The sequence below is a fragment of the Nicotiana attenuata genome, unplaced genomic scaffold (genome assembly GCF_001879085.1).
Source record: "Nicotiana attenuata strain UT unplaced genomic scaffold, NIATTr2, whole genome shotgun sequence".
Taxonomy (NCBI): domain Eukaryota; kingdom Viridiplantae; phylum Streptophyta; class Magnoliopsida; order Solanales; family Solanaceae; genus Nicotiana; species Nicotiana attenuata.
In genome coordinates, this window is record NW_017670394.1 from 652,583 (window position 1) to 666,252 (window position 13,670).

The 13,670-nt window shown below is 37.8% G+C and overlaps 1 protein-coding gene across 1 annotated transcript; it reads right to left on the reverse strand.

Annotated features, from left to right (window-relative positions):
- Positions 1-606: 606 nt before the first annotated feature.
- On the reverse strand, positions 607-3,997 carry LOC109238793. Its single transcript, XM_019405271.1, has one exon. It carries the CDS (start codon positions 3,148-3,150, stop codon positions 607-609), a length of 2,544 nt encoding a protein of 847 aa, XP_019260816.1. The 5' UTR covers positions 3,151-3,997.
- Positions 3,998-13,670: the final 9,673 nt, after the last annotated feature.

Here is a 13,670-nt window from a genome sequence, read left to right on the forward strand (position 1 = left end):
TCAATAAATTAGTGTTGCCTATATAAATCCTTACTGATTATGTTACTCAAAATTACACTCATCTCAAGTCGGTGTTATACGCAAATAAAAAAAATGTAGGATAAGCTCTCTAGGTTTTTTTTAAATGCATAAATCTCTAAAAGGATAAGTCACTTCTAAAAAACATAAGACCTATAGTAAAAATTATTTTAATAAACTAATCCATTTAGTCGAACCGACTTGTTTGGAATTGAAGGATAGTTATCATTTTGTTGTATGCACACTAAAAGGTTCAAGGTGAAAAGAAAGAATAGAATAGGGAAAACATAAAGATTTTCCTTTATTTTCCACTTTTTTTTTTCCCTTCATAATCATACAAAGAAGAGAATAACTTTCTTATCAATTATTCTCTCTTCACATAAAAACAAGCCATGAACATTGAACATAACACAACAAACTCATCAACAAAGGTTGTTAGCTTATCATATTATTTAGAAAAAATGACAATACCAACAACCACTTTACCTTAAAAACAACAATCCACTAAATTCCACACGTGGTGTCTGGGGAGAGTAGTGTGTAGGCAGATCTTACTCCTACCCCCGAGGGAGTAGAGAGGCAACTACTTTACCTTGACTTAACAATTTCTTCTTTCATAGCAAGTGAAAGTGCATTTAAACTACAACCATTTTCCACTACAACTCCAGGCATTGCCACAGCTCTACTCCCAACAAAACTTCCTTCTCCTATTCTAACTTTTCCAAATTTCACTACTCCTTCACCTTCATATATATGTCCAAATAACAATGCTTCTTTGCCTACACATCCACCTCTTTCAATTTCCATCATTTCAGGATTCAATAAAGTTCCCATACTATCTACATAAACCCCTTGACTTAACTCAACTTCTGATCCCATAAGTTTCATCCAAATAACAAACAAGAATGATCCTGTTGTCATTTCCATGAAATAGTCACTAACTAATGTCCTAAATGCTTGCCATATTGTTTCCATCAAAAGACTTGTGCTCCATATATGTGCTTTTCCTCCATCTTTCTTTCTTGTTGTGAAAACAGCTTTTGCCAATACACAAACCAATGCTGATATTAGCCCTGAAGATATCCAAAAGAAAGGAAAAAACCAGTATAGTGGTTGAGTTGTAGTTTGCTTTAAAAACAGCAGCCAATTTAGTGGACCATGAATTGAATATGCCAAGAAAAAGTATGGCAAGAATGTTTGGAATAGTGGCTGAGCAAAAGTAGACCAAGAAGTTTGATACCATGTTCTTGATAGAGCTATTTCATGACTAGTTTCTTGTTTTACTTGTAGTGAAGATGCTATAGGACAACCGGAAAGATCAACTTTCACATCAGATTGTTCAATGAAATTCTTCCAAGCTTCTGGAAGTGGTTCTCCATTTCTCAAATGTTGGCAAATTTCATAGATCAATGAACGACCGTGATCGATTGATGCACTTTGAGAGGCTGATGTTGCTTTGATAACATCAACCTCGTGGCATCGGAGAAAAGGGTTGAATTCCAGCTTCTCTGATTGTTCCTTGGTAAGGTTCTGATCCACAATGATTTCTCCAACATCAACATATGGGAATTCAGCTTCATTCCATGGTCTAGTGCAGTCAAGTGCAATATCTTGTGTTGCTTCATCCTTAGGCACTGGCCTGAATTGGAGTTGGAAAATGTAGCGAACACCACCTGGTGAACTCACGCGTTTCTGGAAATCATCAGCAAGGAAAAGTAACGGGCGTGTGTCGCTATCTCTCCTTGGAATTGCACCTGTTTCTGGAGGAAGTATTCCAATAGGCTCAACTTTACCAGAATCTTCACTAATGTTTTCATCACATGGCCTCAACTTGAACTTCACATACATTTCTTGTCCATCTTTGAACCTGAAAAGCCTGCATATATTTGAGTAATAATGCATCTCAGTAAATGAGTTCGAATCACGTAGTGATGTCCATACTGCATCGCGAACGTGTGGAACGCGTTTCACATGCTCTTCCCTTGCAGCTAAGCCACAAACAAGCCATGTCGCAAAATCAGAAATAGTCCGAGCATAAAATGCTTTCCCTGTCTTCAATGTCAAGTCTAGAATTGGTTTTTCAACATCTGAAGTGGTATCAGAGAGTATTCTTAAAGCAGCACCACGAGCATCGAGCCTTGCATCATCATCGGCACTTAAGCTGTTGCTATGCCGGACTATGACAGGATAATGTTTGCCAGATTGAAAGATTTTGTGTTCTGGCAATCCTTTAATGTTGTCATACATCTTAAGCACTCCCTTTCCACTAACACCAATTCGATGAAAATATCTTGTTTTGACCTTGAGAGTGGTCGCAGCCAAATTAGCAGCTAGATTTCCAACTATCTTCTTGTATTTCATATCCATCTCTTCTATCCTTTCATCGATGGTGTGCTGTGTGTTCTTTATCATAACAGGAGCTTGAGATCCAACGTAAACGCCACCACTATGAAGAACAGAATTCACTGGAGCAACAGAAAGTGCACCAAGAATAACATCCTTTTGTATAAGTGACTTTGGGAGGACAACACTTTGGCTCCCAACAACTGAATTGTCTTGTACCTCAACTACCCCACTTGTGAATCCACTCGAGGAATAGAAACCGGTTATAATCCTGCTGAAGTCACCTAGGTGGACACCATCGCCTAGTGATATCAATTTTGGATCAGAAACCGCGTTGATGGCTCGGATAGAACAATGTTTTCCAATTTTGCCCCCCAAGAGCCTTAAGTACATACAGAAAGCTTCAGTTCCGGAAAGGAGTTTAGCAAATCTGAGATGACAGGCAATGTTAATTCTATGTTTCAGCCATAATCTTAGTGAATCATCTGTGCTTTTTGAGAGAAAATTGTTGACAAAGATGGTAAGGAAGCTCAGGATCAATCCATGAGCCAAGTAGGCGGTTGCAACTGAGATAGCAAAGATTATTGGACTTGAAGAGGTAGTAGAAATAATGGTCATGTAAGCAATGCTAGTGAAAGGAAGCCAATGGAATGCTCCAGAAAGACAGATTACGGAAAAGTGTTGAAGAGATGGAGATTTTTGAGCTAACAGAATGTACAAGAAATAAAGGATCGCTCCTGAGAGAGCGCTTATGAATCCGACAATGTAGATTCCCATCAAGTGATACATAGCTTGACTAAGACCACCTTCTGCTTCTCTTGGCTGTTCAATCACAATAGAAGTGAATTTCACTATGTTAAAAAGGCTCCTTAGGATTCTGTTTAGGGGCTAAATTAGAAAATATGAAGGTTATAAAAAGTTGAACAATCAGATATATTTAACTTGTGAAATCAAAGTCCTCACCTTCTTGCTGCTGTTTGATTTTGATGCTGCCTTTCCTTCTGTCTTCTGTAATGATGCTATTTCAGTCCCTTCTCCCAAAAAACTTCCTTTCTGGATTACAGCATAAGGACCAATAGAGCAGTTTTTGCCAATTCTAACTGGAAGGAAACTCAAGATTCCATTCTTCACTTCATGGCCTTGAATTAAAGTTCCTTCTGCAATAACAGCTCCATCTCCAATCGAAACCAGTGCTGGATCACTGATATCGACAGTATCCAGTACGACTGATGATCCTATCTTTGATCCAAGTATTTGGAACCAGTATTTCAGGAATACTGTTCCTCTCAAATGCACTGCCATAACTTTGGATGACATTTCTTGTGCCTTATACAGTGCCCACCACTTAACAAAATCCAATGACCAAATGGACACTTCTGGTGTCAGGGAATAATTTGGTTGAAGGACTAAATTTCCAAGAATACCAATGCATATGCATGTGGTACATATGCATAAAAGCCAAGCAAATGGTGCAAAAATCAAAGAAATTGCATAACCAACCCAAGGAAATGAATTGATCAAAGTTGGACTTTCCAAAATCAGTTTTTTAAATACAGATATGGATGAGCATGCAGGAAGGACCAGCATGAAAATTGCATAGACAAGAGCAAGAAGTTGTAATAGCATGATACCGAATCGACGAGACGAGGAAACTTCAGCCACCAAATTACATGAATCATCCTCCGAGTAGTCTTGAAAATGAGAAGGATTTTCGGTATCCTGAGGCCGAGATTTCCTTACCAAATCCTCTGTGAAGCTTGCCAAGTCCTCAATGCAAGTTGCTGTGAAGATATCAATTGCACCAACTTGCACTCCAAGAAAATCTGAAAGCTTTTGAGCTGCCCTGACTACACCAATAGAATCAATACCATAAGATACTAAGCTTTCAGTAGTAGTAATCTTACTGATACAGATTCCTGTCTGCTCGGAAATCAGTCTTTTCAGGAACTCCACTATTTCTATTTTATTCAATCTTGGAGTTGGTGAAGGTGATGTTCTATTCAAATGTGGCCTTGGTGTATTTCCCTCCTTGCATGAAGCTGTGGTGAAAGATCTAAGAAGTTTCCGCTTCGACGAATTTTGATCCGGAACCACATCCAGTGTTCCATCACTGAATTGTTTCAAGCACTCAAATCTCTTTATCTTTCCAGATGTTGTTTTGCTGATAGTTCTAGGCTTGATCAGCTTAACAGAAGCCAATGTAACACCATGTTCTTCAGCAACTCTTGCCTTAATTTCCTCAGCAACATCTTTGCTAACAGATTTACCATCTCTAACTTCTGCAATTACAACTAAGCCAACCTGATCAGAGTGATCAGGTACTGACACTCCTTTGCTGGATAAGGTCTCTTCTGGAACTCCAATGACAGCACAACAACCCGGTCGCAAGAGTTCGGATGAGCTTTCGACAGTTTTTTCAATATCTGATGGGTAAATATTTCTTCCAGCAACTATAATGAGGTCCTTGATTCTTCCAGTTATAAACAGAATCCCTTCAATTATCCTTCCAAGGTCTCCAGTTCTTGTGTATACCTTTTCGGAATGCGTTCCGAGTTTGTTTCTGAAAGTTTTCTCAGTCAGTTCCTCTCTTCCCCAGTATCCAAGGCCTGCACTGGGACTGCTAATCCATATTTCTCCTTCCTTTCCAGATTCCTTGTGCTCCTCACCACTTTCCGGATCAACTATTTTGATGTCAACATCTGCCTCATTTTGATTCGTGTAGCCGCAACCAACTCTTCCTTGCCAATCCACCAAAATTGGTCTTCCTTCTCCATAAGCACAGCTTACAAACACACAGTTTTCCGCCAATCCATAGCCAGGAGCCATCACTCGCTGAGAAAGACCGAAAGGTCTCGTGAGCTCAATAAATCTCTTTAGAGTTTTCTGCCTCACTGGTTCAGCAGCAACCATTAGAAACTTAAGTGGTGAAAGATCATACTTCCAATCCTTCTCTTTGTTAGCCTCTAACCTCCGGACGACAAGCTCAAATGCAAAGTTTGGACCAGCACTGTGAGTTGCTTTGTACTTGGTCATCGTCTCGAGCCACAGGAGAGGGTTCCTGATGAATGTCATTGGGGAAAACAAAATTGCTGATCCCCCACTTACTAGAGCTGTGAAAAGGCCACCGATAAGTCCCATATCATGGTACTGAGGAAGCCAGCTTATCAGTACTGTGTTTGATGTGCTTTTGTATACTCTTCGCATTAACTTCACATTGTGGATTAAACCACCATGAGTTATCATAACTCCTTTAGCATCTCCTGTTGACCCTGATGTAAATTGTAGAAAGCACACATTATCCGGTTGGGGTTCAAACCTGTCATTGTTATTTGAGTGCATTTCTTTGGCATTCTTAAGCCAAGAATCTGTGTGTATCCATGGAAGATTAGGCCAGCGAGCTGAGCACGTTCCATTTTTACGGTTCAGTGATAACAGACTCTTCACGGAGCCTGCTCGAACAGCTGCATGATAACCAACAGTTGACAAAATAGCCACTGCATTGCATGATTTAGCAATGTTTTCAATCTTGAGTAGTGCTTGGCCTCCTCTTTGCATTGGATCCGATGGAAGTACTGGGACAGGCAATACTCCAGCTCGTAAACACCCAAAGAAGGCATCGACAAAATCAAGCCCTGGGACATAAACAAGGAGAACTCTGTCACCTTGCTTCATGTTTGGTTTTTGACTGGACAACAGCTTCTGAGAAATACAAGAAGCATTAGCATTAAGTTCTTCATATGTCCTCTGGTTAACTACTTGTCCTTCTTCACTAATCCATTTGTACAATGTCTTCTTTCGGCTGATGTTATGAGTACTCCAGTGCTTTAAATAACCGTCGAGGCTAGTCAATTCAGGAAATTCCACTTGGTGGGATTCTTTCAAAGCTGTAGGATTCTTATCCAAGCGATCAGATAAGAGCGGAAATAATCTCTGCAAAATCAATGGTTTTGATTTGAATTATTCACATGTCACACTTCAACTTTTCTTAAAATGCAACAGTCATTTTCTGTTTCGAGTACCTTAACATAAGGAAATCTCGGTTGTGGATCAGTATTTGCAAAGTACTTGGAAATTAAGGCCATAGAATAGGATGAATTTCTTTCAGTGAGCTCAAATGCCATTAATCCACCCACATAATAAGTATTTTGCTGACCTTGAAGCTGGTTTTCTATTTTGTCATAGAATCCGTCCTTCATATCTGTGTCCAAATACAAAAGAATTTTGTTACCACTAATTTGTAGAATTACTTTTTGACAAGAAAGACACGTTGTGCTTTTAGTATAATAAGCTTTACCTTGGCTATTTACATGAGGAAAATACTTGAATCGTCGTTGCAGGACTACTATTTCAACTTCACCTCCAATCCTTTTGACAGCATCAATCGCGAGCTGTAAAACTGTTGAACCCTCAATGTTGGCTGAGTTTCCGTAAGACCAGAAAAGGAAAATGTTTGTATTGGAATAGAATCTCTGCATGGCAACTGGATTTCCTATTGTTTCAGGATCATCCATAAATTCCTCAAAGTAATAGAATCCAACTGGCATGTGTTCTAGTCCCTTAATCTTCAGAACCGTCGTGTAATAGTCGATGATCTGTACTTTATTGAACAACTCCTTTTCAAGTTCACTCAATTCCAGCACTTCGTTTTCAGGATCTGTTATATCAAACTAACATTAGCATCAAACTAAGTTGAAACACAAGCACGAACGAGGCTGCATATCATACCTGCTGAAATGGAAGATGGTGATCTATATATCCTCCCATTCCTATAAGGAAATGCCCCGGATAATATCACTTTATCAAATTCCATACTTTGAAAATCCCCACTGCTGTTTTTAACATCTATTTCGATGCCTGAAGTGTCGCGCCTGACTGAAAGGACTTCCGTTTGGCACATGACTGTTATTGGCAAAGATTCACTAACTTTCTTCCACAGGCTTGTGTATCCATCCTTGAAACGTCGAATTTTCCCAGCCATAGACGTCCGCGTGAACTCATGAATATATGCATAAGGCATGTCTTGAACAAATCCATATCCAGAAGCTGTGTAGCCATATGCAACAGATTTTGGAACAGACTTAAATCCGCGACTTTCAAGAAATGAAGGCGTTATATCAGAAGCAATGTCACTCACAGCATGAACACCAATTCTACCTGAATCCTTTGCTTTGTCCTGTGAATAAACTTTTATGGTTCAAACGAGCTGAAGTAAAACTAGTCAATTTGAAGGGGAGCCTTGCAGTAACTGAAAGTTACTGCCATGTGACCAGGAAGTCACGGGTTCAATCCCTGGAAACAGCTTCTTTGCAGAAATGCAGGGTAAGGCTGCGCACAACAGACCCTTGTGGTCCAGCCCTTCCCCGGACCCCGCACATAGCGGGAGCTTAGTGCACCGGGCTGCCCTTTTAGTGTAAAACTAGTCAATTCATGAATTACTACGAATTATGATTCCTTTTCTTTTCGTATATCAACTGAATTTTTGTACATGACAATTGACATAGACTGACCTGGAGTTCTAGTGTCAGTGCTATAACAGACACATAATCATCTGCAACTTTGTTGTCCTCATAATTCCCTGTTTGACTATCAATTAATGCAAGTTTGTGAGAGCCTAATTCTTCAAGCTCACTTCCTGTTTCCTTTGCCAAATGGAAAATTGTTGGAGCACTATTTGCTGCTAGGACTTGACCTCCAAGATCATAAATTTTTCCTACATAACACACAAAATCTGTTACTTATCACAAACCCTCAAACAAAAAGTACTTACATATAAAACAAGTTTAAATTATATACGCTGACACTATAAAGAATTTTAACACGAGCCGTGCAATACTCTATTTCACGCTATTAGTGAAGGGGAGCCTTGGCGTAGCTGGTAAAGTTGCTGCCAGGTGACCAGGTGATCAACGGTTCGAGCCATGGAAACAACCTCTTGCAGAAATGCATGGTAAGGCTGCGTACAATAGACCCTTGTGGTCCGGCCCTTCACCGAACGCCGCGCATAGCGGGAGCTTAGTACACCGGGTTGCCCTTGTAGTACATAATATAAACTCTATAGAAGACATATTTGTATACCTTCAATATCAACAGATTCACACATGCCACCAACCGAATGATGTTTTTCGATTACTGTCACATTGTTGTAGCCAAGATTACATAATGCATAAGCAGCTGATATTCCACTTGGACCTGCTCCAACTATAGCTATTCTTGTATTCACTGGAAAACATGGATGTATCTTTGAGAATTTATCTTCAATGGATTTTTGAGCATCCATTGCTTTTAGCTTCAATTATACCTGCTAATTAAATACATAAAACAATTTTTTAGCCTCCAACTTCAACTAATTCCATCTTTACTGATGGTCCAAATGTCTAAGAAGATGTAATCTTGAATTTAATGATTAAAGTAAAGAAGAATTAATACTAATTAAGTTAATGGGAGCTGAATAGACTAAAGCATGCCTTGTTATTATTTTAAGTACCAAAGATTTGTTGGATATTTCTATAATCAGAACTACATATGTCAAAAAGAATAAAACAGAACTTGTTAAAATAAAATTTATCGATGAATACAATGGTCCTAATTATCATTTATTATCCAGTATGCCAATGTTATGTCAATATAAAGAAATCTAAGAAAGAAATAAGAAGAAACAATAAGAAAAGCCTGTCCTCAACAAGACATTGTTCAAGAGAAGAATCAACATAATATTCCTCTGTTGTTATTTGCTATGTTATTTGGCATTTTTTTAAAATTATAGGTAACTGTTCATATAAAAATGGGGACCGTAACTTGAAAAGTAAGGCAGATTACCTGCTATAATAGGTTAAAATATACTGTAAAAAAAAAAAAAAAAAAAAAACTTTGAACATTATATATAGGTGTTGTTCATAAAAAATAGGGACCGTAACTTGAAAAGTAAAGCAGATTACCTGCTACAATAGGTTAAAATATACTGTAAAAAAACAAAATATATACTTTGAACAAACGAAAAAAGAGAGGAAGCTAAGAGAGTAACATACCTCAAGTTTGAATTATGAGGAACTTTGTTTACTAGTTGCTACTGAAATAACAAGGTGAGCTCTGCGATGAAATCAAAACAGCTGATATATTAGAAGACAGTTATTGTCATTGTAAAACTGTTACAAATACCATAACAATACAAATTTCCTTTTCGTTTAATATTTATCTCTCTCATTTTCTTCTACCTATATCACTTAATTAAGTGATTAACTGATTATATATAACAACTGAAGATGAGCAACGTATGCATGGTGAAGAAATATATGCATGCACTCCATATTAAAAAAAAGACAGCTCGGTGCACTAAGCTCCCGGACCCACAATGGTCTATTTTACGCAGCCTTATCCTGCATTTCTGCAAGAGGCTGTTTCCACGGCTCGAACCCGTGACCTCTTGGTCACATGACAATAACTTTACCGGTGTACTAAGCTCCCGCTATGCGCGGGGTCTGGAGAAGGGTCGGACCACAATGGGGTCTATTATACGCAGCATTTCTGCAAGAGGTTGTTTCCACGACTCGAACATGTGACCTATTGGTCACATGACAACAACTTTACCAATTACGCCAAGACTCCCTTTGTGTATGCACTCCATATCTTTTACGTAAATCCCAACAGTGGCGGAGCCACCTTATAGGAAGGGGTGTCAAAAGACACTCCTTCGCGGGAAAAATATACTGTGTAGGTAGGTAAAAAAAAAATTATATGTATTTATATATACTATGTATTGACTCCCCTTAATTTCCTGATATGTTTACTTTTTTATATTTTGATATCCCTTAACGAAAATTCTGGCTCCGCCACTGAATCCCAACACCTCCATTATTAGTATTATGCATGATAAATAATACGTAGAAAAACTAGTATGAAAACCACTAGAAAATAAACAATTTACACAACCCAAAAAATATTTTTTACACACTTATCGGAAAATTATAGGTGACATGAGCAAAAAAGAGACATATTGAGGATTTAAACGCCAAATGGCAAAATTAAAAGAAAGAACTATACCTTTAAAATTCTAAATTCAACTGCTGAGGTGAGATCAGTAGGAATTAGAACACAAGAGATGCTCTTAATTTTACAAAGGTATCAAACAAAGTGTTTATATAGTCATCCATTTTCTATTGTTAATTCCGATAATTAATTTTTTTACTATCTTTTTAATATTTATACTACGAATATTACGGGATATTCCAGCTTATGCTACCCTCATAACTTTGTGAACTCCGTTTTAACACTGTGAAAGGATAATGCGTTTTCTTTTCTTGGATTCAAAGAAGAGAATATATGAGAGGAAAAAGAAAAAAATATGCCGATCCTGTGTACGTACCAAATCATATTAATTTATTATTATTAAGTACTAATAGCAAATTGATATTACATGTCGTCCATATTATCTGTCTTTTAAGGTTTTTGTACATGCTTAAAAAAGATATTTAATATCCTTAATCATAAGAGCATTTGACGAAAATATTCTTCTTCTCTTCTTAAAAATCTCATGTATTACTTCACTAATTGAAAAAGTAAGGGTAAATTTAGAGGAAAGTGATAAATTAATAACTACTCCTTATTTTTTTAAGACATCAAATATTTTGTAACAAATTCAGTTTGCCAAAACGGCTAATATTTGAGATCGATCGGATGGAGCATAAAAATATTATTATTATTATTATTATTATTATTATTATTATTATTATTATTATTATTATTATTATTATTATTATGATGATGATGATGATGATAATTCCATAGCAGTAAGTCCATTGAGTTTCTTCTAAAATTTTAATCTTTAATGCATGATAAGAAAAGTGATAAGTTTCAATATGAATTAGTATTACAAGCGAATTACTCAAAAAAGAAATCGCATGATCCCACTTAATAAATGAAGCAGAAGGAAGGAAAAGAGGAAGAATTAATTAAGAAATGAACGAACAAAAAATAGAAAATAAGAAAATTGGTAAAGTTCAGTGACTGAGAAATATATATTTGAAAGTTCAACGTTTTGGTTTATGATTGGGGAACTAGTATTATAAAATTAATTGAAGATGACATAAACCATTTTTGTGTCACAAAAAGCCGGCATTGTCATCAAAATTTTGAACACACTAAAACCTTAACATTTGTAGGACTAACTACAAATGTAAAAACAAGAGTAAGAAAACAAAAATAGCATATTTCTTAATTTCTTAAGTAAATATTTTAAGTTATTAGTGAGGCTAGTCTGGTAGGGTACGTTTTTGTCTAAAACAGTTAGTGGCAGTGTTGTTCTTGTTATATATCTGTATTGCTGAAAATAAATTAAATAATAATCTTTCTGAAAACAAAAACAGAAAGTTAATAGAAATTAAATTCCGAAAAACAGTAAACTTCTTCAAAATAAATTCTGAAAACGTTGTAGGAACAAATCGAGCCCACTGAATACACAGTGTGTCCTTAAGGAAATTATTCCCCTCAAGTACCCGAGGTTCTGGAATATATCCTCCCAGGATAGAACGATTTAACTCACCAGTGTATCGGTACCTAAAACTCTGGTGATCGGCGAACCACTCGATGGTCGTAAAACACACTGGAATATTTTGTGCAGAAGAAGAAGAAGATTCAGAAAATTTAGTAAGTAAATATTCTGGGATTTGAAGGTATATTTATAGCCAACTTGTGTTGTTTCTGAAGAGGTTTGAAACCTTTCAGAACAGCCATAGCTGTTGGAACATGTGTGACACTGTTTCAGAACAGCCATGGCTGTTCAAAATATTGCGGGAAATATAAAACGGATTTAAAATAATCCGAAAAGAAAAATGGGCCGGACCGGACCGGGTCGCGGGTTATGGGTTGTTTCGGATTGAATTTTCTTTAATTAACTTATCAATCAATCGATCTTTGACAAATCCGAATCCGAATCCGAAGACGAAGCTGAAGACGAAGCCGAAGCCGAGCGACGACGACGACGGCGCGAGGCTTGCCTTCTTCTTAGCTCTTTAAGAGCTAAAAGATGAGCTTCTCTTTATATACACAAAGATTTTCTTTCCTTCTACCAATGAGGGACAAAGTGCATAAGTGAAATGAACTCATTCAAAATTTCACTTCCCTCCATTTCTTTTCCCACCATTTTCCATTCACACCTCTTTTGTTATTATTTATTAATAACAAACCCAACAGTTCTTACTACTCTTTCGTTTTTTATAGTACCGGGTCTATTTACTGGCGATCGCTTTTGCTTTGTATCTATCTTCTGGTTTTCATGATGTTGCTATTTTTTTGTAACGACCCGACCCGTCGTATCAGGTATTACCGCCCTGTTTTCCTCATTTATTGCTTCTTCATATTTCATTATCAGCAAAAAGTGAGTTAGAGTTGAATTGAATTGGTTTGGATAGGAAATGAGACACTTAGTCTCTTTAAGGAAGGCTTAAATTGGAAAAGTCAACCGGACGTTGACTTATGAGATCGAAGGTTCGGATGTGATTTCCGATAATCCGGTTAGCTTCGGGAGATGATTTGTGACTTGGGAGCGTGATCTGAATTGGTTTTGGAGGTACGGTGTAGAATTAGGCTTGAATTGGCGAAGTTAGCATTTTGGCGAAATCCGGTTGATATGTGAGATTTTGATCTGAGGCTCGGAATGGAATTCCGAGAGTTGCAATAGCTTCATTAGGTGATTTTGGATATGTCTGCAAATTTTCAGGTCAGTCGGACGTCGCTTGGTTGGGTTTTTGATCGAATGCGAGTTTCGGAAGTTTTTAAAGAACTTAGGCTTGAATCCGATGAGAATCGATAATTTTAGTGTTGTTTAATGTGTTTTGATGATTGGAATAAGTTTGTATAATGTTTTAAGTCATGTTGGTGCTTTTGGTTGAGGTCCCGAGGGGTCTCGGGATGATTTCGAATGGCTAACGGGGAGTTTTTGGAATTTCATACAGCTGAAGGCATGCTGTTTCTGGTATTCTCGCTTCTGCGGGTCTTGGACCGCAGAAGCGGAGCCGCTTAAGCGGAGCTGTGACCGCAGAAGCGGTCCTTGAGGGCTTGGCAATTTCCGCAGAAGCGGAAGGCAGTCCGCAAAAGCGGACATCGCAGGAACGGGTGGTGACCGCAGAAGCGGTCCTGAGGATTTTAAGTTAGACCGCAGAAGCGGTTATTTTGCGCAGAAGCGGGAGCCGCAAGTGCGGTATCCCAACCGCAGAAGCGAAACCTGGCTGAGTTTAAGTGAACACTGTTTTCACGACTTTGAAAGAGAAGAAACATTTTGGACTTCGGACTAAGGAGATTTTGGGCAATTTTTGAAG

Excerpts from the sequence above, each read along its gene's own strand:
- LOC109238793 (XM_019405271.1), bottom strand. The coding sequence starts at position 3,150 with ATGTATCACTTGATGGGAATCTACATTGTCGGATTCATAAGCGCTCTC.